General features: G+C 33.9%; 1 protein-coding gene across 1 annotated transcript; it reads left to right on the forward strand.

The window, feature by feature from the left end:
* The first annotated feature begins 428 nt into the window (after positions 1 to 428).
* Positions 429 to 20852, forward strand: Dek (protein). Its single transcript, XM_090116468.1, has 17 exons — positions 429 to 561; positions 2621 to 2756; positions 8538 to 8638; positions 9797 to 9901; positions 10313 to 10413; positions 11379 to 11517; positions 12118 to 12246; positions 12811 to 12973; positions 13376 to 13534; positions 14674 to 14759; positions 16067 to 16234; positions 16866 to 16982; positions 17566 to 17677; positions 18583 to 18749; positions 19177 to 19329; positions 19942 to 20107; positions 20402 to 20852. Exons 1-16 carry the CDS (start codon positions 520 to 522, stop codon positions 19948 to 19950), a joined length of 1887 nt encoding a protein of 628 aa, XP_089972594.1. The 5' UTR covers positions 429 to 519; the 3' UTR covers positions 19951 to 20107; positions 20402 to 20852.
* The last annotated feature ends 4959 nt before the right edge of the window (positions 20853 to 25811 follow it).

A 25811-nucleotide genomic window follows, 5' to 3' on the forward strand; every position in this document is an offset into this window, starting at 1 on the left:
ACCACGATCTATAATTTCATAAATAAACATTTTTGGTGGTTTTTTGGTTTTACACAATTTATAGTCTATGACCTTCTACGTTTCGTTTTCCTTACTTACTGGGCCCGAGTACTGGGCTATCAAATGCAATCAAATATAATAAAATACTGCACCGTAGAATAATATTTGAAATATAAACTAAAAAAAAGAAATTAAAATCATCTGAATTATTTATGCACGAGAAAGATTTAAAAAAATTAAATTATTGGTCAGAAATTTACCGTCAAAACATATTTTATTCTATTATATTTTATTTTCAAGATAAAGTATAACATTAATAACAACAAAATACATTTTATATTGATATTTTTCCCTAATACTTTGCATTTATGAGAATAAAACTCCCAAGACATAAAACTGCATGTGCATTATTCTTGTGAAACAGAACGCAAACTTTTTTCTATGTTGTGGGTGCGTGCATTTGTATTGTCCGGTGTTTGAAGACGCTTGGAATTCGCTTTCAATTTCTTCGTAGGAAAAATGTCGGGTGATACCGATAAAGCAAAAATCAGTGATAATCAGGTATAGTTGTGTAATTTGATATTGTTATAATTTTCTTTATATTTGTGTGAATGTACTGAGGACGATTCAAGCTGTGAAGTGATGTTATTTCCGTGTTATATCACAAATGTTTGCCTGCGTCTCAACATGGCTGACAGAACGTTTGCTTCCCGCGAAACGCGGGAACTGCGCCACGGAGGGTTGTGAATTTAGTCAATAATGTGGATTAAAAACTGCAAATGCAGTATTAATCAGTTATCGAAACTGATTCTAATGGGATAATTTTCAGTATTTCGCTTATTTTACTACCCCCGCCCCTTTGCATTTGGCTGCAGGGTCTTTGTTAAATGTGCACGATATATATGACATTGATAGGAAATCCGCATGACCTTGATATTTTATTTCTTGCGAAATTTCTATTCAAAGGCATCGTGATACGTTGTTATTACACTGGCGCGCGAGTTCGCGCCTTCTTATTTTCGTTCCATACGCGCCGACCAATGTAAATAAAAAGTAGGACAGTTCTGCGAGCCCTTTGCATTCGATCCCTATACTTTTTCTAGTCGTAATTTTGCGTCTCATCTATTGAATCGAAATTGCTGCGCATTTAGCAATATTATGGTAACTATTGATGAATTTGTGAAATGACCTATACATTTAGATATTTATTTCGATTATGCATATAGTTGCTATGTACACAGCTGTATATATGTATTCTACATAGAGAACACGGTAGTATAGATTTGTACAATCTTGAACTATCAGTCTTATTGTGTTTGACATAAGGCTGAAATTTGAATGGCGTGAATATAACCAATGGATTTTACTAGACTTGTACTGCCTTACTAACTGGATATTTCTGCACAGATATGAATTTCGAAATAGTATTGTGAATGTATAATTTTGACTATTTTCTATTTTACTAATAAAACATTATTGGCATTGCCAAAATTTTTCCTAATACATCACCTTGAATGATGAAATATATTTGCATAAAATAATCATTGAAAAACATTAACTAATTTGTGTTTAACTTTATCACTATAAAAATTAAAAGTTATGTCAGGTGGTTGGAATAGAAAACAACATCCTGTATAACATAGAAAAAAATTAATGTAGGAAATAGTCTTGTTGGTTTTATTATATGTCTCCGATGATGAACCCCAAAGAAACGGTTACATTATTTGTTTTTAATTTTTGCAAAAGAACTTAGTTATATGGTTGTAATAAAGTTGCTACAGAAAAAACTTATGCTCAAAGAACCTATTCACATGACTATTCAGCTTATTAATTGTTTTATAATATTGCATCGCAGCATTGATTTTATCTTAATAAACCTATTTATCAGAATGTAAATAAAATCCAAAGATATATAAAGCCTCAATATTCATAAGGAAATTAACAAAAGTGTCCAAACACTTAGAAAATGACCAAAACGCTATATTGTTTATAACATGTTATATTTAAGACTAAGGAAGAAAATTGAAACTTAGTACCATAAGTACAGTAAAAAAAACTAAACTGGTAGAATCTTGAAACCTGATACTCCCAAAATAAAGATTTAGGACAAGACCTTGACATTGTTATGTAATTTAAACTTTCACTTTCAAACTTAATTGATTTTTAAGAGACTGTACTTTTTTTGTAAAAATGTACCTATTATGGTAAAAGATAAGAAATATTTGTGTGAATGTAAAATAAGTTATCACTTTTTATTTGTTCATTAGAAAAAAGTGTGTATAAAAGTCAATTAATATTGGATTCTTGGGGATTTATTGTAAATTAGTTTGATGCAAAAAATTTAAAAATGCATGATTTACATTATATACATACAAAAGAAAACCCTTAATTACATTATTGTTAGCATTATTTATTACATACTAATCTGTCTTACAATAAAACTAAGAACTTCACAAATTAATTTATTATCATAAAAATTATGAATCTCACAATGTGCATTTCTAAAAAATATAACCACAATATTGCAATCACAACATAATAATAAAAGTGCAATTAACAATTTAATTACTTAACTCCCTACATCCTAAACACCCTATTAAACTGCAGACCATTTACACAGGATGAAGACAAAAAGTCTGGCGCGGGAGACGGTCAGACGACTGAAGACGAATCGTCGCAGGATTCCAAGGGTGAGTCGGCGGACGGGCAAGGTAACGCGACTGTAGATCAACCAGACAGCAAAGACCCGCCAGAAGGTCAGAACCAGAATGTTTTTATTTCAGACGTGATATGTGTTCATCTACATCGCGACTAACCTGTGGGCAGCTGGAGAAAATTGCTTTGAATCATTATTTATTTTGTGGTAAAAAAAAAATTGTCGAACTCGTTTTTTTTCGAGCTTTCAACTTTTGTTTAAATGTTCATGAATTAAAGAATTTTATTAAATAAGAATACGAAAATATGAAAACATGTTGAATATTAAAAAATATAATGATTTAAAGTAATTGAACTCAAACATTGTGTTTCACTCTTGTCATTTTGTGATTGTGTTTTGTGTGGGTAAATGTGTATGGGATTCGACTGATTTATACTTTCATCATCCAAAAAGGTAAGTTTCAAAATAATCTTCAATGTAATCGAAATACCTATATTTGTTTAAAAAAAAAATCTCATTCTTCCTGCACGGAGTGATTCAATCAGATAATTTCTATTTAATAATAAAATTATTTTTCAAGAAAGCTTTTAAATTTGCTGTTTCATACATATTTTGAATACATATTTTGCTCCTTAGTTTTTATTTTTATCTTTATTCCAATTATATAATATAGTCATCTCGTACACAGCATGCTTACTGCACTTCATATTTTTGTGACTAACAGTATTATTATACAGGGTGTCCCACCATCGGTCTACTAAGCTCAAAGGAGGTTACAGTTTTGCACACGCTGAGTACGTAAAAAATACTTATAAAATTCCAGGCGCATTTTTTTTTCAAATAGTTGAATTCTTAAAATTATGTGTACACCCCTAACAAGCAACCCGCCTAACTTTTCGCTTACCCGCAAAACTACAAGCCCCTTCGCGCTTAGTATACCGATTGCGGGACACCCTGTATACGATATTGCATGTATTGTATAAATATTATATAATGCTTAATTAATTTTATTTGGTACATAGGAACGGAAATCAATTTTATCGTTATTCGTCTTCCATTTTTTTAATCAAACTGTGTTGAACATAGAGTAGGCATTTTTCTTATATAAAATAGCAATCACTTAAAATAGAAGCGTTCATTACAAGTTTATTGACACTGAAAAAACTAAAATTTGACCGTTGCTCTGTTAACATACAATAAACTTATCAATGAATTAAAATAATACAGTTTAAAATTGACTTCCCAAATCCATACTAATATTATAAATGCGAAAGTAACTCCGTCTGTCTGTCTGTTACTCAATCACGCCTTAACTACTGAACCAATTTGTTTGAAATATGGTATAGAGATATTTTGATACCCGAGAAAGGACATAGGATAGGTTTTATCCCGGAAATCCTACGGGAACGGGTTTTTATTTGAAAACGCGGGTGAAGCCGCGGGCGGAAAGCTAGTTCTCAATAAATATGAAAGCGTCCATTATCAAAAGCAAGCAGATACTACATCTGCTCCCGTAAATTTAATTAATTCAACGGAATATCAAGTGTCTACACGATATCTGAGTGTTATCAGTCAAAGTTATTGTTGTGGCCACGTTATCAGCGATCTTCGCGACTCGCTTATTACTCGTATTTTTATTATTATAAGTACTGATAAATTTAGCACTATGTATATGTATTTGCTTTTTTGTGAACGTAGGGAAAATGGTATTTTTTCGATTAGTGAACTGTTTCAATTTGCTAGTGGTAGATAATATTTTTTAGGTTGAGTCCTTTATCAGAATGCAAGGCATTGTTTTTATTTTATTTATTTTATAAAAATAATGTTTGACTTAAAAAAAATTGAATGGTACCTACACGTAGGTATACGTGTAACTTTCATTTATCACTCAATACTGTAGTGTAAAGTATTAACTTCGCGGTATTTCGAAGTCAAATAATTTTAGGACTTGCTTTTCCAGCTTTTCTACCCGAAAACAAAATTATTGTACTTTATTAGTTCCACCATACCACATTACAGCTCGCGTGTATTTCCTATTTTGTCAAGACTTATATTCTCTAGAGTATAGAGTCTTATTTACATGTAAACAGTAAGTTCATTTGAAATTCTTAAAACGCAGGTAAAATACTTTTATCTCCCCTTTTCCCGTTTCCCGTAAAGAAGGTAAATTGCCGAGCATTGAGTGTTGGCATACATGGAGGTTAATGCTCTAATTTGTCACACCGGTATTATAATATAGCTATTCTTGAACTAAACGCGAATGAAAGCTCAAAAGACGTATTTAATCCTAAGTCCTAACTAGCCAAATTATTGTTCAGCTTAGTAACAGAGTTCTTATATATTCCTTTTATGTAATGGATTACTCATTGCTAATTGCCTATTCTTCATTACTGTGAATATTTTATGCGTTGTTTCTAACGGAAATCGACAAAGCTCTCCTAATAGGTACTATGGCTTGCATTAGTTCGTCCATTTCAAGCCAAGAAACTACACTGATTTTTTCACTTCCTAGACAAGATAATGCCATACGTTTTTTGTGATAACTTATATGTGATATTAAAGATCAATATAAAACGTAACCTTATTCCTAATGCAAGTCCTTGTGTTATGTTTATAGCGACATTAAATTTTCATCTCACTGAAATTTGCAGTGATTTTAATAATAAAGGCACTACGGAAGATATGAGATATCCCAGTTCTACCGTCTACATTTACTCAACTATTTATTGATGCCTTTGTCGAGTAAGTAATTTTGCGAACAGCATTTCCAGAGAAAAAATATGTTGAACAAAAACTATCATACACCTATTAATTTCTAACTTTTATAAACGTCTGAAGACACTAATTTTTACACACACAGAAGTCCTATAACTAAAAGCTCTATACGAAGAATTTTCATCTGAAAATACTCCTATAATATTAAGCGGTACAAAATGAACGCCCTCTTACTTTTATATTAGAAATCGGATGTTGCTAAGGAAAACCTTATCTATTCTTACCTCGCTCTTTCGAAAGAAATATTTCACCAATTAACAAGGTATTATTGTCGTAATTGTATTCTATTATTTCTTCTATTATTTACGAATTCTAAGAAGGAACTCAAAATTATGTAGCTACCTACTAAGATTTATCCCCATCTAATAAAGCATCATATGTGTTTCAAACAATGAACCGCGATAAAACCTATATTCGACTAATATGAATGAAAGAAGTATTATCGTAATGCGTGGAGGAAACACTTAAAATCTGCGGCAGGTACCTGAATAGGACCCGTACTAACTAAAGATACAAAATACTTATCAACATCAATATGTGTGAACACTGATAGTGCATTTTAATTGATAATATTAGATCTACAAAACAAAGCAAAATTTTAGATGATTTTTTATTATATTTTCGTAGTTACCGGGCCGTTCTTCATTGAACCAAAATCAGTGTGAATGAAGTGATAGCTTTTCGCTCGCATTCATGAAATTCAATTCTGCGATGCGTTGTTAATCTTTCTCCACTTTGTACGAATATACGTGGACTTGTAAATGCGTTTCATTGACTTGGGCAGTGCAAATTATTTAAATTAAAACGATGTTTGTGTTGCCAAAAGGTCTTTCGTCGGTTCAGTCGCAACTTTCTACTCATTTAGTATGATCCTATGTAGATTTGAAATATGGTAATGCATTAATTTATCTGGAATACCTTTAAGATTTATAATGCCAACCAAGTAATCAACTTCTATAATGTAGACTCTGGATGTGTCCCTCCAATTGTTTTTCTAAAAGTAAAAAAAAGGCATAACATAAGGAACATAATCCTAGTACAATAATATGGGTAGAAAACCTAATCCAAGTAGACTCACATAAGAAGGAAGGATAACGGTATTGTAGCGGCACTATCAAACAAAACATTTAATTTTATAATCCATAATCGTAATGATGATTACTCGTGTCATAGCTGTTTTAATAAAGGTTAATAACCTTTAACACGGTTTCATGATGCAGTTGGTAAACCAAACAATCTTTTGGATTCGGACGCGCGATGTTTTTACCGCTGTGACAGGTCACTTGCGAAATTTATATTCAGAATATGTACTAATATAATAAATCTGTAGAGTTTGTACCTTTGCTTGCCTGAACGCGATAATCTCGGGCACTGCTGGTAGATTTTGAAATATTATTTCAGTGTTTGATAACTCATTTATTGAGGCTATAGGCTATAAATCATCACGCTAAGATCAATAGGAGCGGAGCAATGCGGGTAAAACCGCGGGCCACAGTACTTATACATTTGTGTACCAAGGAAAATAATATATGTATCTGAGGAATTCATGGAATATAACTGTTGCCATTGGAGCCATCTAAATTTGGCAAATATTGATCTCTTACGTCTATAATTAGGGATTTCCACCTTTTGAGGTTGCCAGGGGAACATTCATCAAAATATATTTATTACGATCTTTTTAACTGGCACTGCGCTCTTAATTCTTATATAATTTACTAAAAAAACAATAATCTTCAATTTTAAAAATATTCTCCTAATAAGATTGCCAACGTAGGTTATGTTTCTTTGCGACGCGACGCGACGACCTATATCAAGCTAAAACTTAGTTTTGTGGATATTTTTAATCCTTAAACCAGTGTGTTAAACCGACTTTGCATTCAGAAAATCACGTGTTTATATCAAAGCAGTACAATAATTGAGTAATTTCAAATCGAGACTCGAGTAGTTAAGTCACAATTCAATCATGTAATTCGTAACGATATACCTAGTACCATACCACGGCTTACAGTACTACCCAAACTAAGCCCAATTTGTCGTAAATTTAATTTACTACATTCGTGATCTAAGTTACAATGGGTACGACGTCACATAACCAGTTTATCGTGAGCTATCCGGCTTGTGCGTTTACAACTTTTTATAAATACACATTACATAGCCACGGCCATGCTGATCCGCGTTAGCTTCGGGCCTCTGATATAAGCGTGATTAGTGATTACAATCTTTCGAGTGGCAGTCTAGTAAATTTGGTCAATAGAAAAGATTGATTTTAGATCCCTAGGATATAACAGCTTTTAGGATAATAAAATTTTTAAGAATAGGAAATTGAATGGTGTAAGCTTATATCTAATCAAGTTTTCATGCTTGCGTTTTAATTGATTTCATGTTTTTTCCATTTTCCATGTACATATAATATTTGCGTCATTCAAATATATTTTCGACAACAAAACATAAAGGCATAATACGTATATCCAAATTGGTTGCTTCTTTTAAAAGTATAAACTGTATGTTTTCAATTTACAATTTGTCCCATTCTGTATAAGTCATGCTCTTATCATTTTCAAAGTTAATACGATATTAACATTTAATGATACCTGTTACACGTAAACAATTAATTTAATTGGAATTGAAAAAGTAGATGTAAATAATAAATAGTTGGTCCTGAAAGTTTTTGTTTCAGAAATTTAGGGATAAGTTTCATTTATTTAATGAAAAATATTATATAAAGTGATAAGACCGATGTAGTACTTAGCATTTTCCTGATTTCTTCTTATCTGTTTTTATATTGACTGCATTTTTTCCAACACCCGTTGGTTTCCCCATCTAAAACTATTGTACCTAACTAACAAATTGTATTTGCTTTATTGTGTGTCACTTTTGTGTTTGGTTTTGGTATCACTGAATCGCATGTGTTTTAATTAAATAAGTAATTTTTAATAAATTATTATTCATGTATCCCTATTTGAATGATGAATATGAATTAATAAATCCAGAAAAAAAATTCGTCATCTTTTTAAATTATTGAATATTTTGAGTCAAAATTTTGATTTAATAATAAAATAACAGTTCTTTTGATTGTTATTTATATGCTTATTTCTTTGTATAATAGGTGACGCTAAATCAACAACAGCAAATGGAAAAGAGGATGATGTAGGCGGTGAAGACTCTAAAGATGAAAAGGATTCGAAACCGGATGCAGATTTGAAAAAGGTTTGCTTCTTTCACTGATATCAAAGCATTATAAACGTAGGTGTTACTTTATAACTAAAAATAATAAGGGTAGAAAGCTGATGTTCCCGGGTTGACCCGCATCCGAAGATAAGATCATGTGAACACGCTGATCTTAATACTATTATAAAGGCGAAAGTTTGTATGGATGTATGGATGTTTGTTACTCTTTCACGTAAAAACTTGTGTGATTACAATGAAATTTAGCACACATATAGAGGGTAACTTTGATTAACACATAGGATAGGTTTTATCCCGGAAATCCCACGGGAACGGGAACTATGCGGGTTTTCCTTTGAAAACGCGGGCGAATCCGCGGGCGGAAATCTAGTGTTTCTATAGTTTGTATTTTATTCTAGTAGGTAACCTACAATAGTTACTGCATATCAGTTCATCAAAATTGGTTTGAGGTTACGCGCGAATTGAGTAAAAAGCATCCGAACTTACGCATTTATTATATTTTGATCGTCACAAATATTTATTTGTTTGATAAAATCATCAACCACCCTGTTAAATTGTATCGCTTAAACCTTGTTTTGGAATTTAATGTCGATTGAAACAATTAACATAATAACACAAATAAACACTTTGAACACAACAAAATTATGCAAGCAAATAATTCGCCATGTCAGAATAAGTTCAACACAATTTTGATGACAAAATAATAATTTGATTTCACAAATAGCCGATTATGTTTCATAATAATCGTATTAACTAATATGTTATTGTAAATGATAATGAGCAAACAATAAATGCACATTATATAAATATGGTTTTATTGCTATGGTAATTTATTTAAATTAACTGAACGATTTTTACGGATGTAGGTAAATGTGAAGTAATTTATGAATGGGACTTAATTTTCTCGGATCTGTGAAAAGTATTTGTCTTTACATTTTAGCTTTTTAAGTTTAAGAAAAAATTATTAATTTTGGTTTGCTTATGCCACATGTTAAGACTGAACATTTAAATATCAAGCCTGACAATAAATCAGGTTAATCGGGCGCTCTTGCAATCAGACGCCAAGAAATTTCGAATCAAAACCGGAATTTTTGTAAATATTTTTAGAATTGTCTCTATAAAACATGAATAAAATTATGGATTAAAGATAAGTAATTTTAAGTTAATTTAATTTAAAAGGAGGAAAATGGCGAAACTCATGATGAGGAGAATGACAAAGAAGACGTGAAGGAAAACGACAAGGCAGCTAAAAAGCCAGCGGCCAAGAAGAAACCTAAAAAAGAGGTATGTTGATAATATGTTAAAATGCGCATGTATCTTTAATTTTGTCTTATTTATACTGAAATTATGTTTGTATTTGCCGTCAAATATAGTGTGAAAAAAACATCGTATAAATTATGTTATAAAATATAATAGTCGATACAACATTCAACATTCTGTATTCAAAGTTTTTTTTGTCTACCAAGTAATTTGCTACTGGCGCAAAGTCTAGAATTAATAAACATATTTCGTGAACATCTTGTTTGTTTAGAAATCTTTTTTTTTTTTCTTAATTGTGTCATAGACCATATCGTATCGATATTATATGTTATGAATGTGTTTTTGAACATAATAATAGACGTAAATATTTATTAAATAAAAAATAATGTGCTATATTGGCAATATTGAACATTATGTATTTTGTTCCAAATAAAGGACACAGAAGAGGAAGATGAAGAGGATGAAGAAATGGATGAAGAGGAGGAGGAGGAAGGGGATGAGGGAGAGGAGGATGACGAGAAGAAACCTAAAGCCAAGTAAGATATCTTTATAACTATAATACATATAGAAATGAGCCTATTTCTATTGTTCATGGCATCACGCAGATTTGGCTAGATCGATTTGAGTAATGTTTTTATTACTGCCAGTAGAAGTTTGCTATAAAGATAATTGAGTTATGTGGAAGTTTTTAAAGATTATGATGATATAGTTAACAATTTTCAGAACGTTTCTATAAGGTGAAATAGAACTTGAAAGAAAACTTTATTACACTCACAAACTATAAGATTTTTTATTGATATTATTATTTTAAGGTTGGGTTATTATTATACGGATTACGGATATAGTCCGGGATACATCGCCCATTTTTGCAAGTGATTACTATCAAGCTAATTTTTCGTGAGTAGCTTTATTTTGATGAGATGCCCAATAATTTCATGTATGAAACTCTCGATTGTGGTAGCTACCAGAGGAAACAAGGATAAAATATTTTGATTTGATGGTTCTCAAATATTAATTACTAACTGAATGTTTTTTTTGTTCAATCTCAAGATAATTATCTAAATTATTCGAAAAAATATTTGTCCTACAAAATCTATGGTTTGATCAAAGAGTCCCCCTTTCCAATGTGTATCGATAACGAAGTCATCATAAATGATTAGTAACCAGCTGATTTTTTTATTTTCACTTATTTAATACTTATATAATTCAACAGACATATTGTCCTACAAATTGCGTAATAAATATTTGAGAACCGTCAAATCAAAAAATTTTATCCTTGTTACCTCTGTAAGCTACCACAATCGAGAGTTTCGTTCATGAAATTATTGGGCATCTCATCAAAATAAAGCTACTCACGAAAAATTAGCTTCATAGTAATCACTTGCAAAAATGGGCGATGTATCCCAGACTAATAGTATATGATAGGCATACTAGTTTATATGAATACTGATTGAATAATTATTTTACCATTACCAATATCTAATATCAAATATCACTACAGAGTAAAGAAGATGGCAAAGAAGCCGAAGGACGGCGAGGATGAGGGCGAGGAGGATGAGGAGGGCGAGGAGGAGGGGGAGGAGGAAGAAGAAGAGGAGGAGGAGGAAGAGGAGGCGCCCAAACCGAAGCCCAAGAAGGAGGTAATATTTGTGAACCTAGACGATTTTAACGGATTTAAAACGCGATTTATTCATGATGTTATTTACCCGACGTGTCGCATATTTTGCAGCGAGCGTGGTCACGGGGAGACTAAGATGTTATACGTCTTGGCGTTCATTGAAAAATTGATGATCTTTAATTTCTAAATGTATAATACTCGCGTAAATACAAACTATAGAAAATACTTTGTGAACCTAGTTATGTAAATTGCTTTAAATATTGTTAGATTGTTTGCCATTAATGTTTGTTATTGTATGAGTTAAAAATAATACAATTTGAACTTGTAATGTATTAGGGGATAAAAGAAATGTTAGTAAGTTTAAAAAAAAAGACGGGTTGCACTCCGAGAGTGCCGGCAGAAGTGAAAACGCGCGTAGTAGAGAGGGGATAGCTGGACTCTCCATCCGTCTTACGCTTTTTCGATCAGGTCACGTGTTCTGACGCGAGTTTAAGATTTTTTACCCATTACAGAAAAAGTGCTCAACGCCGCTAAAGAAGTTTTCACTTCAAAAATATTACAAAAGTATTTTGTTTGTTCTATATAACCAAGTTTTAGTTATTAATTGTAATACAATATCCAGCCAACAGAACCGCCAGTACCATTGCCGGCCGGCAAGGGAATACCGCTCGGTCACATTAGCAACGTTGAGGTGTCGCTGTCTCGCTTCAAGACGCAGGACCAGAAGATATTGCACCAATATTTGTATGGGGTGAGATAGTAGTGTATATTAATGTTCATATAAAATGTCTTTAGGGTATTCGACTTTATACTTTTAGGGTGCGAGTTTTTAACTTTTTAGGGTATTTGACTCTACTTTTACTGTACTGTTTATTTTTATTGTGCATCAAGTGATAGAGAATAATGATATTGTTGTAATAATCGATCTGATAGAACAGCTAGAATAATGTGTAAAAAAAGTTTATAGTTGTATTGGTTATTGGATATTGGTGTTGTTTCGGTAATTTTGGACTTTGCAATTAATAGTGTTATCTAATAATTAAGTAATGATGAAAGATATATGGGCATGAAAAAATTGAAATGAGAATTCTCTAAAAACTATGGAATATTTTTTTTTTTTTAATTTGAAAATTTAAATAGGTAATTAAAAATGAGACTTATTAGTTATTAGTGAATACGATAAAGTTACTACAGATATATAGATCCACAAGCGGTTGCTTGTCTTTGTATGAAAAGTTCTACATATACAATCATCATTATATACATTTATTCATCCCAAAAACATTTCAATAATGATATAAATGTCTCTAAACAGCAATTATGCCTGGACCGCAACGTAAAGCGCAACATTAAGAAGTTCAAGGGCTACGAGTGGGCGATCGGCTCGGGCGACTATAAGGCGAAGTTGGAGGAAACAACCAAGATGGAGCCCAAGCAGTTGCGTACTATGTGCGAAATGCTCGATTTGGATAAAAAAGGTAGGGGAAAAGTTATGTAGTGATAGTAGAAGTAAGTATATTAAATTTCACTGACAAAAAAAATATCCCGATTTTTCTTTTTTTTTTGATAGTTACTTAGTTTTCAATTGTTATAAAGTGTTGATGAAGATTATCAAAGTACAGATAAATGCGGATTTAAAGTTATAAAAATCACGTTCAATTATCCATCATTTACCGTCGCCGCACTCGAGCCACGGGCCACAGCCACAAACGCTGCCACGAGAAGCTAGACGCAGCTACAAAAGTAGCTGAAGCGCGCGACACAGCCACTTGTGGCCGGTGGTCGCCACTTGTGGTCGGTCATCGGTGGCTGCTATTTTTTTAACCATGCGTCGTAGAAACACGCGTGTTCTCCCGTATCTAATTAATATATCTGAACAGGCGGTCCGTCGGAACTGGGCGCGCGGCTAGTGGGGTTCCTGCAGTGCCCCACAGCGAACTCGCCGCACGCGCGCGGCGTGGCCCGCGCCCCGCCCGCCGCTACCGCCACGCCGGGCGGCAGGCCGAGACGGTCCGCCGCCGTTAAGATACACAACCGAGGTATGTATGCACTAGCGTTGTTTTTAAGAATTTATTCTGCTATTCTGGGCAACCGAGGTATAAGCACTAGTGTTGTTTTGACGATTTATTCTTCTATGCTATTGGAGACAAATCCAACAAATCGAAAACCATGGAAATTGGTCCAGCAGATCGAGACAGAGAGACAGGGTTATAAGTGTTAGTAGAACAAACACGACTTTTATATATGTATATAGATAACTCACTTATAAAATACCACAGCTGCTTATAAACTCACTCAGTAAATAGTATACTTACATGATCCTTAAATACTTACATTCTTAATATACATCTAGCGGTCCTTTACCTTTTAGCTGAATTAATTTAGGTTTTGTGAATATAACACAATAAATATTACGATGAATGACAAATATAAAAATAGATTAAAAAACAATAATTACTTAATAATTTCAAACACTATTTTGTGCAGCTTGGGATGCACTCTGATTAACTCTTTTCATTCCGTAACTGTTGTCGACCACGAAATCGTTTCCTTTCACTAAAGTTGTAATTGTCTACCACTATCATCGGGTGATCGACGCTCATACAGTTGGTAATCGTCGTTCCTTGTGATGGTCTCTACCGTCAATTTTCGTGGATACCTTTTGGAACATTTGCTGTCGACCATGCTTGGTGATTGGCAGTTGATGTTGCCACACGGTACATGAATCATATTCGTGGTTACAACACCATGTCGATCTGGGTCGGTTTCAGGATTAGCAATCCCCGCACATACAATGTCATCTATTTTATCTGGCCGAATTCTTTCGACTTAACAAATTAAAATGTGAATTTTTGCCATTTCATTGAATACAGCCATCATTGAATAATCCCAAAGATGTGTTGCTCTAATGCAACTCATCAGTGATCGGATTTTTTGCTTGAAAACACGTGTGGTGATGTCGTGCCGATCATTTGATCTTTGACCGCGAAGCAGCAGTTGAATAATTTCCATCCATTTCGGATTATACTAACTTATAGGAAGGACATAATATGTATCTCTTTTCACAATTCCTTATAAGTAGATGATATTATAATTATAAGTAAAAAGGTGTAGATACATTGATAGAAAAAAAAAACAGTTTTATTTACTTATCACACCGTTACATAATTTTTGACAGGCTATTCAGATGAAGAGTATGAAACAGATCCAGAAACAAAAGTTAAAGGACCAAAACCGACTAATGAGGGTTCAGAGGATTCAGATGTAAGTAAATATTGTTTTTTTTTTGCAATAAATTATTACTTTTATTATTTTATTGTTGAAAATAATGATCATAGCGATAGTAAAAGGTAAAAGATAAAATATTGACTCAAAAATGAGTAATGCATGCATATAATAATTGTATATTATGTTGACGGTCCGATACCACTTTACTACGGTTTAACCCATTGACCACCGAGCGGCCCGATCGGGCCGAGACACAATAGATTTTCTATTGTGTCTGTGATCCGAGGACTGTTTCGTTTGTCAGCATGCCTCTAAGACCAGCCTCAAGTATTGAAATGGAGGTATTATCTTAGTTACTATTACATGTGCGAAAATTTGTGAGGACAAATACAGGGTGTCCCAGAGGTCGACGTTAAGCCGTCGTCTGTCTCAACTGCTTGAAGCGGTGTACGGCCGCCCTAATATAGGTTATGTACATCAAAATAACACATGAGCTATAGGAATACTTGGTATTGCCCACGTCCGCAGGTGAAACCGCGCAACCGTACTAGTTTATTTTTTTTAATAACATTTATTACAGGTCGTTTAGAAATTGTATAGACCCATGGAATAAAATGAATAATTAATTAGTCGATCATTTTGCCAGTGCTCGTTCAACCCGACCTGCGTGGCACAGCTAGTGATCTTTATTATTTGTATAAATTTATAATCTATACTAATATTATAAAGCTGAAGAGTTTGTTTGAACGCGCTTATCTCAAGAACTACTGGTCCGATTTGAAAATTTCTTTCGGTGTTAGATAGCCCATTCATCGAGGAAGGCTATAGGCTATATATCATCACGCTAAGACCAACAGGAGCGGAACCACGCGGGTGAAACCGCGGAGCGCATCTAGTCTACAATAATCTACAATAATGTTATAAAGAGGAAAACTTTGTTTGTTTGATTGTAATGAATAGGCTCATAAACTACTGGACCGATTTTGATGAAATTTGGCACAGACAATCTTTAGACCCTGAGAAAGAACATAGGCTACTTTTTATTGCAAAATATGTACCACGGGCGAAGCCGGGGCGGACCGTTAGTCCTACTACTATTATAAAGGCGAAAATTTGTAAGTATGGATGTATGGATGTTTGTTACTCTTTCACGCAAATACTACTGAACCGATTACAATGAAACATATAGAGGGCAGCGTGGATTAACACATAGGATAGGTTTTATCCCGGAAATCCCACGGGAATGGGAACTATGCGGGTTTTTCTTTGAATACGTGGGCGAAGCCGGGGCTGACCGCTAGTTTATAATACTTGTACAAGTTTAACTCGACAATTGTTCTCAGGGTTCATTTAACCCGAGTGGTTCAGAAGCGGACTCTGACTTCGATCCCGAGGGCGGTGAAGGCGCGGGTGGTGCTGGTCGTAAGCGCAAGAGCAGCGGCCGCCGTCGCTCCGGGGGCAAGCCGGGGCGCCGCGGGAAGAAGGCCAGGGGACGACGCGCTAGCGGGAAGGTATGACCATAGAATACATAATAGTAGCTAAACGCTAAAGAACGGACACTCTCCGCCTCCCGCCACAATTAAACACTTACCTCACCCCGCATGATCACGCTAAAAATGGTCCGCATTTTTCTGCAAGGACGATACGCAACGAAGCAAACGCAAACGATTTGTGATTATCGTTTTTCGTAGAAAATGGTTAGATATTGTGCTGTTTATGGATGTATTTCATCAGAAAAACGCGACTTTTTTTTTACGCTAGTCACAAATGTGCCTACCCTAAAGCGTTAACACACACATTTGCACTCTCTACAGTGTGACTGTCAAAACGATAATTTTGTATGGAGTGTCCGGGGTGTGGTATGACTATAGAATATATTTAGTTTTTATACAGTGTGGAAATTTTCGCTGGGCCCTGGAGGGAAAGTACTTGAAATACTGGAGTGAGCAAATTTTGCTGAAAGGAAACATTCCTTTATTTTTAAATAAAAATAGAACTTTTTGACTCAAAAATTATCGAAAATACATAAAGACCATAAAATTATAAGACGTTACGTTGTCACGGCAAAATCATTTTCGCTTCTAAATGTTACAATTTAAAGTTCTATTTCCATCCCTAAAGCAATATAATATTATTCTATAGGCTGCAAGCAGAGGTCGCGGTCGCAAGGCAAAGTCCGAAAGTGACGAAGAAAGCGACAAGTCGGAGAGTGAGAGCGATGGAGCCGGGGAGTCGGGCAGCGAGGGGGAGGAGTCTGATGTATGTGATTTTTATTATTATTTATGCAGATTAAAAAAAAATAAACAGACCATTTTCTATATTTTTAGGGCCGATTTTTCAATGATTGGATAAAACTTATTCGTCGAATAATGTATAAAACTACCATTTTAAAAACGTATTCTAATTGCCCCTATTTGACAGTTTACGTGACATTTTAATATTATCGTGTAATACTTTATTGGACGGATAAGTTTTATCCAAGCATTGAAAAATCGGCCCTTAAAAGAGTAAAAGATTTTACTATGAAATACAAATGTTTTCTAGGCCTCAATACATTTCTTTAATTGAACAATCGTTGGATAATCTTAAATGAAATGGGGAAAAAATAATTTTGTTTCTAATGTAAATTGTTGCGTTAAGATAAATTTGCACTATTTGTAATAATTTAATTGTTTTTTATGTATTTGTAACATGCTATAGAATAAAAAAAAAACCATTAACAGGCACTACTGACTGAATGCTGAAAAGTGGAATAAAAAAAGAAAAACTGCTTTATTTACACAATTAAAGAGAACTATGCTATCTGAATATAAATTACTAATTTATTTCAATTTTCGTGTAGGAGCCAAAGGCGAAGCGCGGCAGACCGGGTGCAGTAGCGAAGGGCCGCAAGGGCGCAGTCGCCAAGTCGCAGAAGGCCACGCCCGCCAAGCGGAAACCCGCCTCGCCGCCCGGTTCGTTATATTTCTTTGAAATTGATATTTTTGTTTTATGGCATTCAAATGCTTTATAAATATAAATTTATAATGAATAGAAAAAATTCGATCACGAGGCGGGACTCGAACCCGCATCCTTTCGCGCCATTCCGGAGCGGATGCCTGACCAACTCAGCCACTCGTGACCCGCCGGAGCAATCGAATTTATTCTATTCTTTCAGTTTTATGTGTCTAAGGGACACACCTATTTCCTTACTTATTATGTTTTTAACTGAGTAAAATATGTTATAATCATTGGTTAAAAATTGTTGATAATATAGAATTGACAATTTTAATAAATGTGTGTTGCTTATGGTTGTTAAGATGGTCTTTATAGTATGGAGAGGTCTGTCAAGTATTAACCATACAAGCCTTTATGGAGACTAGAAGTTTCAATTCTTTCATATTGCAAGAATTATTTAGATATTGCAAATCGTTTTCATTTAATAATAATGTATGCTGACTCCTGATATACAGGTGTTAACCTAGTTTGAAAGTCAGAGACTTCATTACTACAAAATGTAAAATATGTATCATTAAAAAAATTTATTGAATTTGATATTTTGGTGTTATGGCATTTTAATGCTTTATAAATACGACGCGGGTACGAATCCCGCCTGGGAATCGAATTTTTTATAATTATAAAATTTACAAAGAATTTTTAACTTTTAAAGTGAAACTTTTATTACATCGTCTCAAACTTTTTGGTCTGTGTAGCGCATGTCGCGTGTATCGCGGCTGCCGAGTAGGTATACCTACTCGGCAGCCGACCGTCACGCGACATGCGCTACACAAAGCAGTGTTCGGAACCGTTCGAACAGTTTCACTTTTACCGTGGTTTCATAAAACCACACAACATTTTTTTTATTTATTCATCAAAACAGCAAAGAAGCGCGGCGCCAAGCCAGTAGGACGACCGGCTAAAAAGAGCAAGAAGGCTTCCTCTGATGAAGAATCCGGTGAAGGTAGCGAGGAGGAGGAGCCCAGCGATGAAGAGTCCAACGATGAGTCTGATACCCCTGCTGATAAGAAGGGGAAGCGACCGCCTACTGTACGTATATAATATATTTTATTTAGTTTCAGAACAGCTTAGCCTCGACAATGCTGTCGTCAGGTTTACAGGTTTAACATTAGGATTTTATCAAAGAAAAACTCAAGAAATTTGCGCCAGCAATTAATAATACGTGAAAACATACAGGCCTTATAAATATCACGGGTTTAACAATTTGCGTGAAGATAGGATCTACGTCTGTCGGGTCAGCTAGTTAAATTAAGTATGGATTACAATCCACACTTAATGATTACAATCATAGATATAAAAATAATATGGATATATTCGTTTTTCCAAGATTGAGAGGCGTACCTATATTCTATAAAATCAAATTTAATAAAAGTAAATTTTCACGAATTAACGCAATTTGAAAAAATATATTTATAAATGTAAAAAAATAGTTTTTTAATACCGTCCACTTGTACAGGACGAGGAGATAAAGAAGTACGTGAAGCAGATCCTGGAGGGCGCTAATCTGGAGCAGATCACGATGAAGACTGTGTGCAAGCAGGTGTACAGCCACTATCCGGACTTCGACCTCGCGCACAAGAAGGACTTCATCAAGGCGACCGTTAAGTCGGTCAGTATTTATGGGAATAAAAACAAAAACTAATTGAATGTTAATGTTTAAACGAAAAATAGGAAAAAAAGGTCACAAAAGTTACCAATCTTTATATTAATCATTATCATTTATCAACATAGAGACAATAATGGTGGCCGTTAAGTCGGTCAGTATGCAAAGATAAATAGGAAAAAAAAACTAATTATTATTATGTTAAAACGAAAAATAGGAAAAAAGGTCACAAAAGTTTCCAATAGTTACCAATCTTTATATCAATCAACATAGATACTTTGTAATGGTGGCTGTTAAGTCGGTCAGTATGCAAATAATAAGAAAAAAAGTCATACTAAATGTTACTAATATGTTATACTTTCGAGCACAAAAAGAACTTCATCAAGTGGGTGTTCCATAAACTAACAAAACAAATACTTAACTTTTTAACTTTTTACTATTCATATCTATGGTAACATGCAGTATTTGCCAGAGACGGACGTAACAAGAAAATTTAAGGTCTCATCATCACTTTTTCTTTCAGAATGAATGTTTTATATTTTTTCTCTTTTTTTAATTATCATTATATTATTTTGATGCTTTATTTCATATTAATTTATTATTCTCTTTTTGTTGCAGTGTATTTAAGATGTTAGGCGTAAGCGGAGTGTAGTCTACGTAGAGTTAACTATTACTATAGTTTTATAAAGGACATATTATTACAATAATAATATATTACAAGAATATAATTTTTTTAAATATCCGCGATACAAATGGAATGGATTTACGCCCGCTTTTTATTAAGGTAGATTGTTTTTTTGCTTTATTTTTGGTTGATTTGCATGTGTTTATAATTTTGTTGGTTTTGCGAATTCTATATAATGTTTTTTGTTTTATATAGGAAATAATGTTGATCAGTTAATTATTAAAAATAATATTTAATTATTATTCGCCCGTTTTAACTCATATTACAAAAAACTTATGATTTTTCAAGTAAACTACTGATCGATTTTGGAATGTTGTCCATTTTTGCTAAAAGTTACGTCGAAAAATATATAAAATTATAAATTTTAACTTAATTCTCTATTAAAATCCACAGCTCATATCATCGTGAGCGACTCGGCCGCAACGCATAGTCAAGTAAGCTACAATTAGAGTAATTATACAATACATACATACATACATACATACATACGTGTAACGCGCGACGCTGTAGGCGCGACGCGTAGGCTAAGGAGTAAGGGTAGATGTACGCCTAAGTGTGGGACCCCGCTGCTTGTGGGACCTAGGACTTGGGGCTTTGGACCTGGGACTTTGTACATGGGACTTTGTACATGGGACTTTGTACCTGGGACTTTGTACATGGGACTTTGTACATGCGACTTTGTACATGGGACTTTGTACATGGGACTTTGTACATGGGACTTTGTACATGGGACTTCGGACTTGGTACCTAGTTTGGAGACTTGGATTTGGTACCTAACTACAAAGTTGCACTTTTAAATAGATTTTAACTATTACAAGATCAAAGTATTGATTTACAGTGTATAAGTTACCAGAGGCGGCTCGCCCTAAGGAGCGCTGGTGCAGTGAACTCCCATAAATAATTATAATAAAATCATACTCCTTAATTTCATTATTAATATTAATTATTACTATTTAAAATCAATCGTAATCGTAAAAAACTACTGTCAATACCAATGAATATATCCATCATTCCATACACCTGAATAATACCTACTGCATTATACAGTAACGCGCGAAGCGGAGCGCTCACGATTGCGCTCCAATGAAAAAAACATTTAGTACATTTCCTAATACGAAATCCAATAGGAGTGAAAGAGAGGGTTTGCCAGTGCCCTGCGCGCGTGAAACAGAAGATTTTCTATGGAAAAATAGCAAAATTCGGAGCGCCGCTCCCGCAAACGTTGCCGGTTCGTTTTTACCGCCGCGCCTGGGCGCCCGTACACAGGACAGCGATGTTGCCACTCTCTATATTATAAACAAACACTCGACTCTCGAGTCAACTTCAATGCACGCGCGCGAATGCAAATTCGGGAATTTTGTAATTAAAATCATAAGATACGTGTTGAAATAGTCTGTAGTTATCAGTATTACTTGTGAGTGTGAAAATGAACAATTATAATGTGGCGTTCATTAAAAAGTGTGTTAAAACGTTACAAATTCGGCTTGAATTGAAAGCTAAGGAACTGCCACGGCCTGAACTTGACCTTACGCAAAAATGTACGACAAAAACGAAAACATATACGCGTGTGTTTAAATCCGAACAATATTATGTGAAAACACCGTGGTTGTGTGGTTGTGATGAAAGCAACAACAGACATTTACGAATGTCTTGTCGCTTTAAGTTATAGATATTTTTGCACACCAAAAAGAAAGACGTATGTATTTCCTTTATAAGTAATTTTTTTGATAAATGTACTGCTTTACACCATGTATTTTCAGTGTTTTATTTCAAGTGAACACCCATAAAATTTTGTCACGAGCCGCCTCTGTAAGTTACACAGACCGTTTATTTTGTTAATCTGTTAACAAAATATGTACTAGTTTTCGTTTCTGTTTAATGTTGAATAACTTTGGATTATGTATCATTAATTAATTTGAAAATAAATTTACAAACACTATTTTTTGTAAGAAATTTGTTGGTAAAATATAAAATGTAAAAGTCTCAGTTCCAAAAATCACAAGCAGTGGGAGCTCAATTATCAAGAAAATAAATGTTTTAAGGATATTTTGTTTGTGCTATTTCTATGTTTTGTTGGACGATAGCTCGTGTCCCGAACGCAGGGGAAGTGTAAATAATAATATTTAGGCCTGATTTTAATAAAATAATCGATCGATTTTATTTTTTTATGAGACGGCGGACTTGTCGAGATAAAATTTTAAATGGGAAGGTTTTTTATTTATATTGGACTGTGCATTAATTTCAAACGCGAAAAGACCGCAAATAAAATTGTGTATCATTCAACAAAAATCGGGCCTTAACAATTACACATTATTGCAACTTCGTGAGATGTGCGAGCGTTGTCTCTGTAGTGCATAGTTTTTTTTAATGTGCTATTATTTATAGTATAAAATTTACATACATACATATGTATCTATTATTACGAACAGAGCTCGCACAACTCTGGGGTTTCCATCTCGTCAATAAAATATTTAAATGCTAAATAAATGGCTTAAAGTTTATCAGAGTCGGGACCAGTCTGTTTCCATGAGCTATCTCTTTGAATAAGTACATAATATTTTTACATTGTCTCGTTATTTCTTATCTACATGTAAAAGTTTGAACGCACTGTGTTCACTAGTTTTGCTGTTTTCACATATTTTTTTATTTCATTATTGTATCAACTAAGAAGCAATAGTTGACGATTTTTACATATAAATTTATAGTTAAGTGGCCAAGTAATTGATCATTTTTTTAAACGAAACATTCAATCGAATAGTGGAACTAGTATCATAAGTGTTTTCAATCAAGTGATGATTATTTTCCTATCAATATTGTACAAAATATTCGGAAGGCGCACAGGTGTGAAATTGTACCGACATCGTCCGCCATCGCCTGTGCTTACGGGCTCTGTGGCCGGCGAGATCTGCACTATATTTAGTGGCAACTATTTGTTAGAAATTCAATTTATAAAATGTATTCAACAAAATAATATACATATGTATATTGTATAGATTTCGATGCTACCGATTTGTGTCAATTTGCTTAATAACCTAGGCCCCGGAAACACAAACACAATAGAAAATCTATTGTGTCGTGGACCGATCGGGCCGTTCGGGGCTCAATGGGTTAAATAATAATTTTAACGTTTCCAAACGCATCGGTCTCGCCGGCTGAAGGGTCACGTGTATAAATTAATTTTAGAACGTTGTTAATTGATTTTTAATGGTGTGGATTGTAAGATTATTTTTTTAAGCTAGGCTATACTTCTACGCAATCTTAATACCGTGAGATACTATTCGTTTAAGTATCGATTAAGTGTACTTTAAGGTGTGTAAATATTACACGGGAGTGCAGATTTTTGGATTGATAACATCCCAAATTGACTATATTTTTATTTAATTCCGCTTGTTTGCGTCAACCGTTCTCCGTATCCGACTTTTAACTCGTCTCGAGTTGAATATACATTTGTTTTTACATTTATCGTTTTCACTTTGACTGTTGTCCGTGCAATACGACATAAGTATGTGTTAGGATTAGATTCAATGTTGCAAAAGAGCTTATCTCTTTGTATGATATTGAACACTATTTTTCATTACAGTGTAATAATTATATGCATGTCTACGATGTAGAATAAAAATGGCACCGTATTCCGCGAATCACGACGTTTATGTCGCTAGCATTGTGTATCACGCGAATTCCTGACGAACTCAGTATTTTCAATGAATGCAAAGAGGAGTGATTTTTATTCTATTCGGCAAACGATTACTGTGCGTAATCGAGTGTTTTATTTTTAGATCAGCCGTTACACTTAGGTGCTTTGGCATTTGATGTTTCGTTTTGTATTGCAACTTGTGGCCGAACTGTCGCTATGTCCGTGGGTTACGTAGGGTAAGGTTGGAGCGCTCCCCGACGCTGTAATGCCTCCAATAATAGACATATTTTTATGTCTGAATTTTTAGTCTGTTTGCGGAATGCATTGCCCGTTTATGACCGGTTTCTATATTCAATATGGCGTTCTCACACTTAATTTTCCTAATGTTGTTCAAAGAAAAAATGTTTCAACGAATAGCATTAGGTAAATTTTGGGAGTAATACATTGTATGTAGTAGCGGGCCAATAAATCTTTAAATGGTATTAAATTTTTTGTTCAATTTATCGCCGAGCCTCCGGGCGCGCCCCAACGTAATAATAAGATAGTTATAATCAACATTAAATGTGTATTTGTGAATTTAACCTTATTTTGGTTGACGTTACTTTATATTTGGTGTAAATGGCTGAGAAAGTAGCTGAGTAGTGACACGGAGTGATAGAGTGACTGGTTCCCTTTTACAATTGGAGTATAGAATAAAACGAATAAAACATTGAAATGACTTTTTATTTTCTTCCTCTACCTTATAATATACACTATACAGTAATATTTATACATTTGAGAACACAAAAGCTGTACATTAGAGGCATTCTACAATAAATATTACATGTGATAAAATTATCTAAATCGATTTAAGTACATTCATAATAAATCTTACATATTTCAGACTTTTGTCAATTATCTCAAGTACTAAAGGGATGTTAATGTACATAATAATATATGAAACTAGCGGTCCGCCCCGGCTTCGCCCGTGGTACATAATATTTACGTTTTCTCTACATAAGAACCATCCTCATACTTCAAGGAATATAATAAAAAAAGAATTATCGAAATCGGTTCAGCCGTTCTCGAGTTTTGCGCTTACCAACACATTTTACGATTCATTTTTATATATAAGAAGATATTGAGGTTCAGTTCAGTTTGCATTCAACAAGCATATTGGCCGTTTTTTTGGACGGAATTTTGATGACGGTTAAATTACCATGCAAATACCAGAGAAGGCTCGTTCATTCTACACTATGTTGTATTCACAATTAGAAACGAATTCCCTATATAAAACTAATGTGCAATGGATAATGACTTTATCACTTTTGCACTCACTCGAGTCTCGACTATGAAGACAAATTCATCAAACTCAGGTTCATAAATATTCCATTTAGTTTTGAAATCATACAATGAAGCGAACGGGCAAAGCTCACATCAAAATTTGTGCCGAACAGAATGTGCAATTTTTCAGCATTCTGGAATATTTCCGCCCATACTTTTATCTCGTATCATTTCTAGTGTGCGTTACCCAGGCAAAATGTTTTGCTTTAGAGAGATGAGACTTAAACAAATAATTAGTGTATCATGAGGAGCAATTTGTTTACTAATAGCAAAATTTGTTTGAATTGTAGTTTTTAAGTTATTTAAGAAAAACAAATTTTGCTGGAGTAACGTTTGAAACGTTACCCAGGCAAAATCGTCTTTCAAAAATTAGTTTCAGCACGGAACCAAATACATGAATAGATAGCTTTTGTTGCGTAGTAAATGTTTATAAATAGCAAAATTTGTGTGTGGTATAGTTCTTTAGTTATTTAAGATTTTGCTGCGGTAACGTTTTGGGATTTCCCAGATCTCGAAAACGGCTCAACGCAGAAGTTTGAAAAAAATACCAATAAAAGACCTCAATTTGTTTAAATTTGTTTAATCATTAGTTTTTGATTTGGTTGACGTAAACCAATGTAATTAAATGGTTTCAAAAATCAGAAGAAACGGGTTTGCAAGTAAACCAATACACTTATAACCAAATAAACAGCTGTAAAAAATACCCGTGGTTCGACGCTTGTTTACATCAGAAATATTAGATTTCATACTTTACACATTAAGAAGATAAAAACAAATTTGATTTATTTTAGACTGGTCGTACTTTAGCGATCAAATACGCAGTTCCCATAACATTAAGAAACATGG

Source organism: Colias eurytheme, chromosome 25, assembly GCF_061535395.1.
Source record: "Colias eurytheme isolate Ceu_HAF_F1 chromosome 25, ilColEury1 Martin Lab GWU primary, whole genome shotgun sequence".
NCBI lineage: Eukaryota > Metazoa > Arthropoda > Insecta > Lepidoptera > Pieridae > Colias > Colias eurytheme.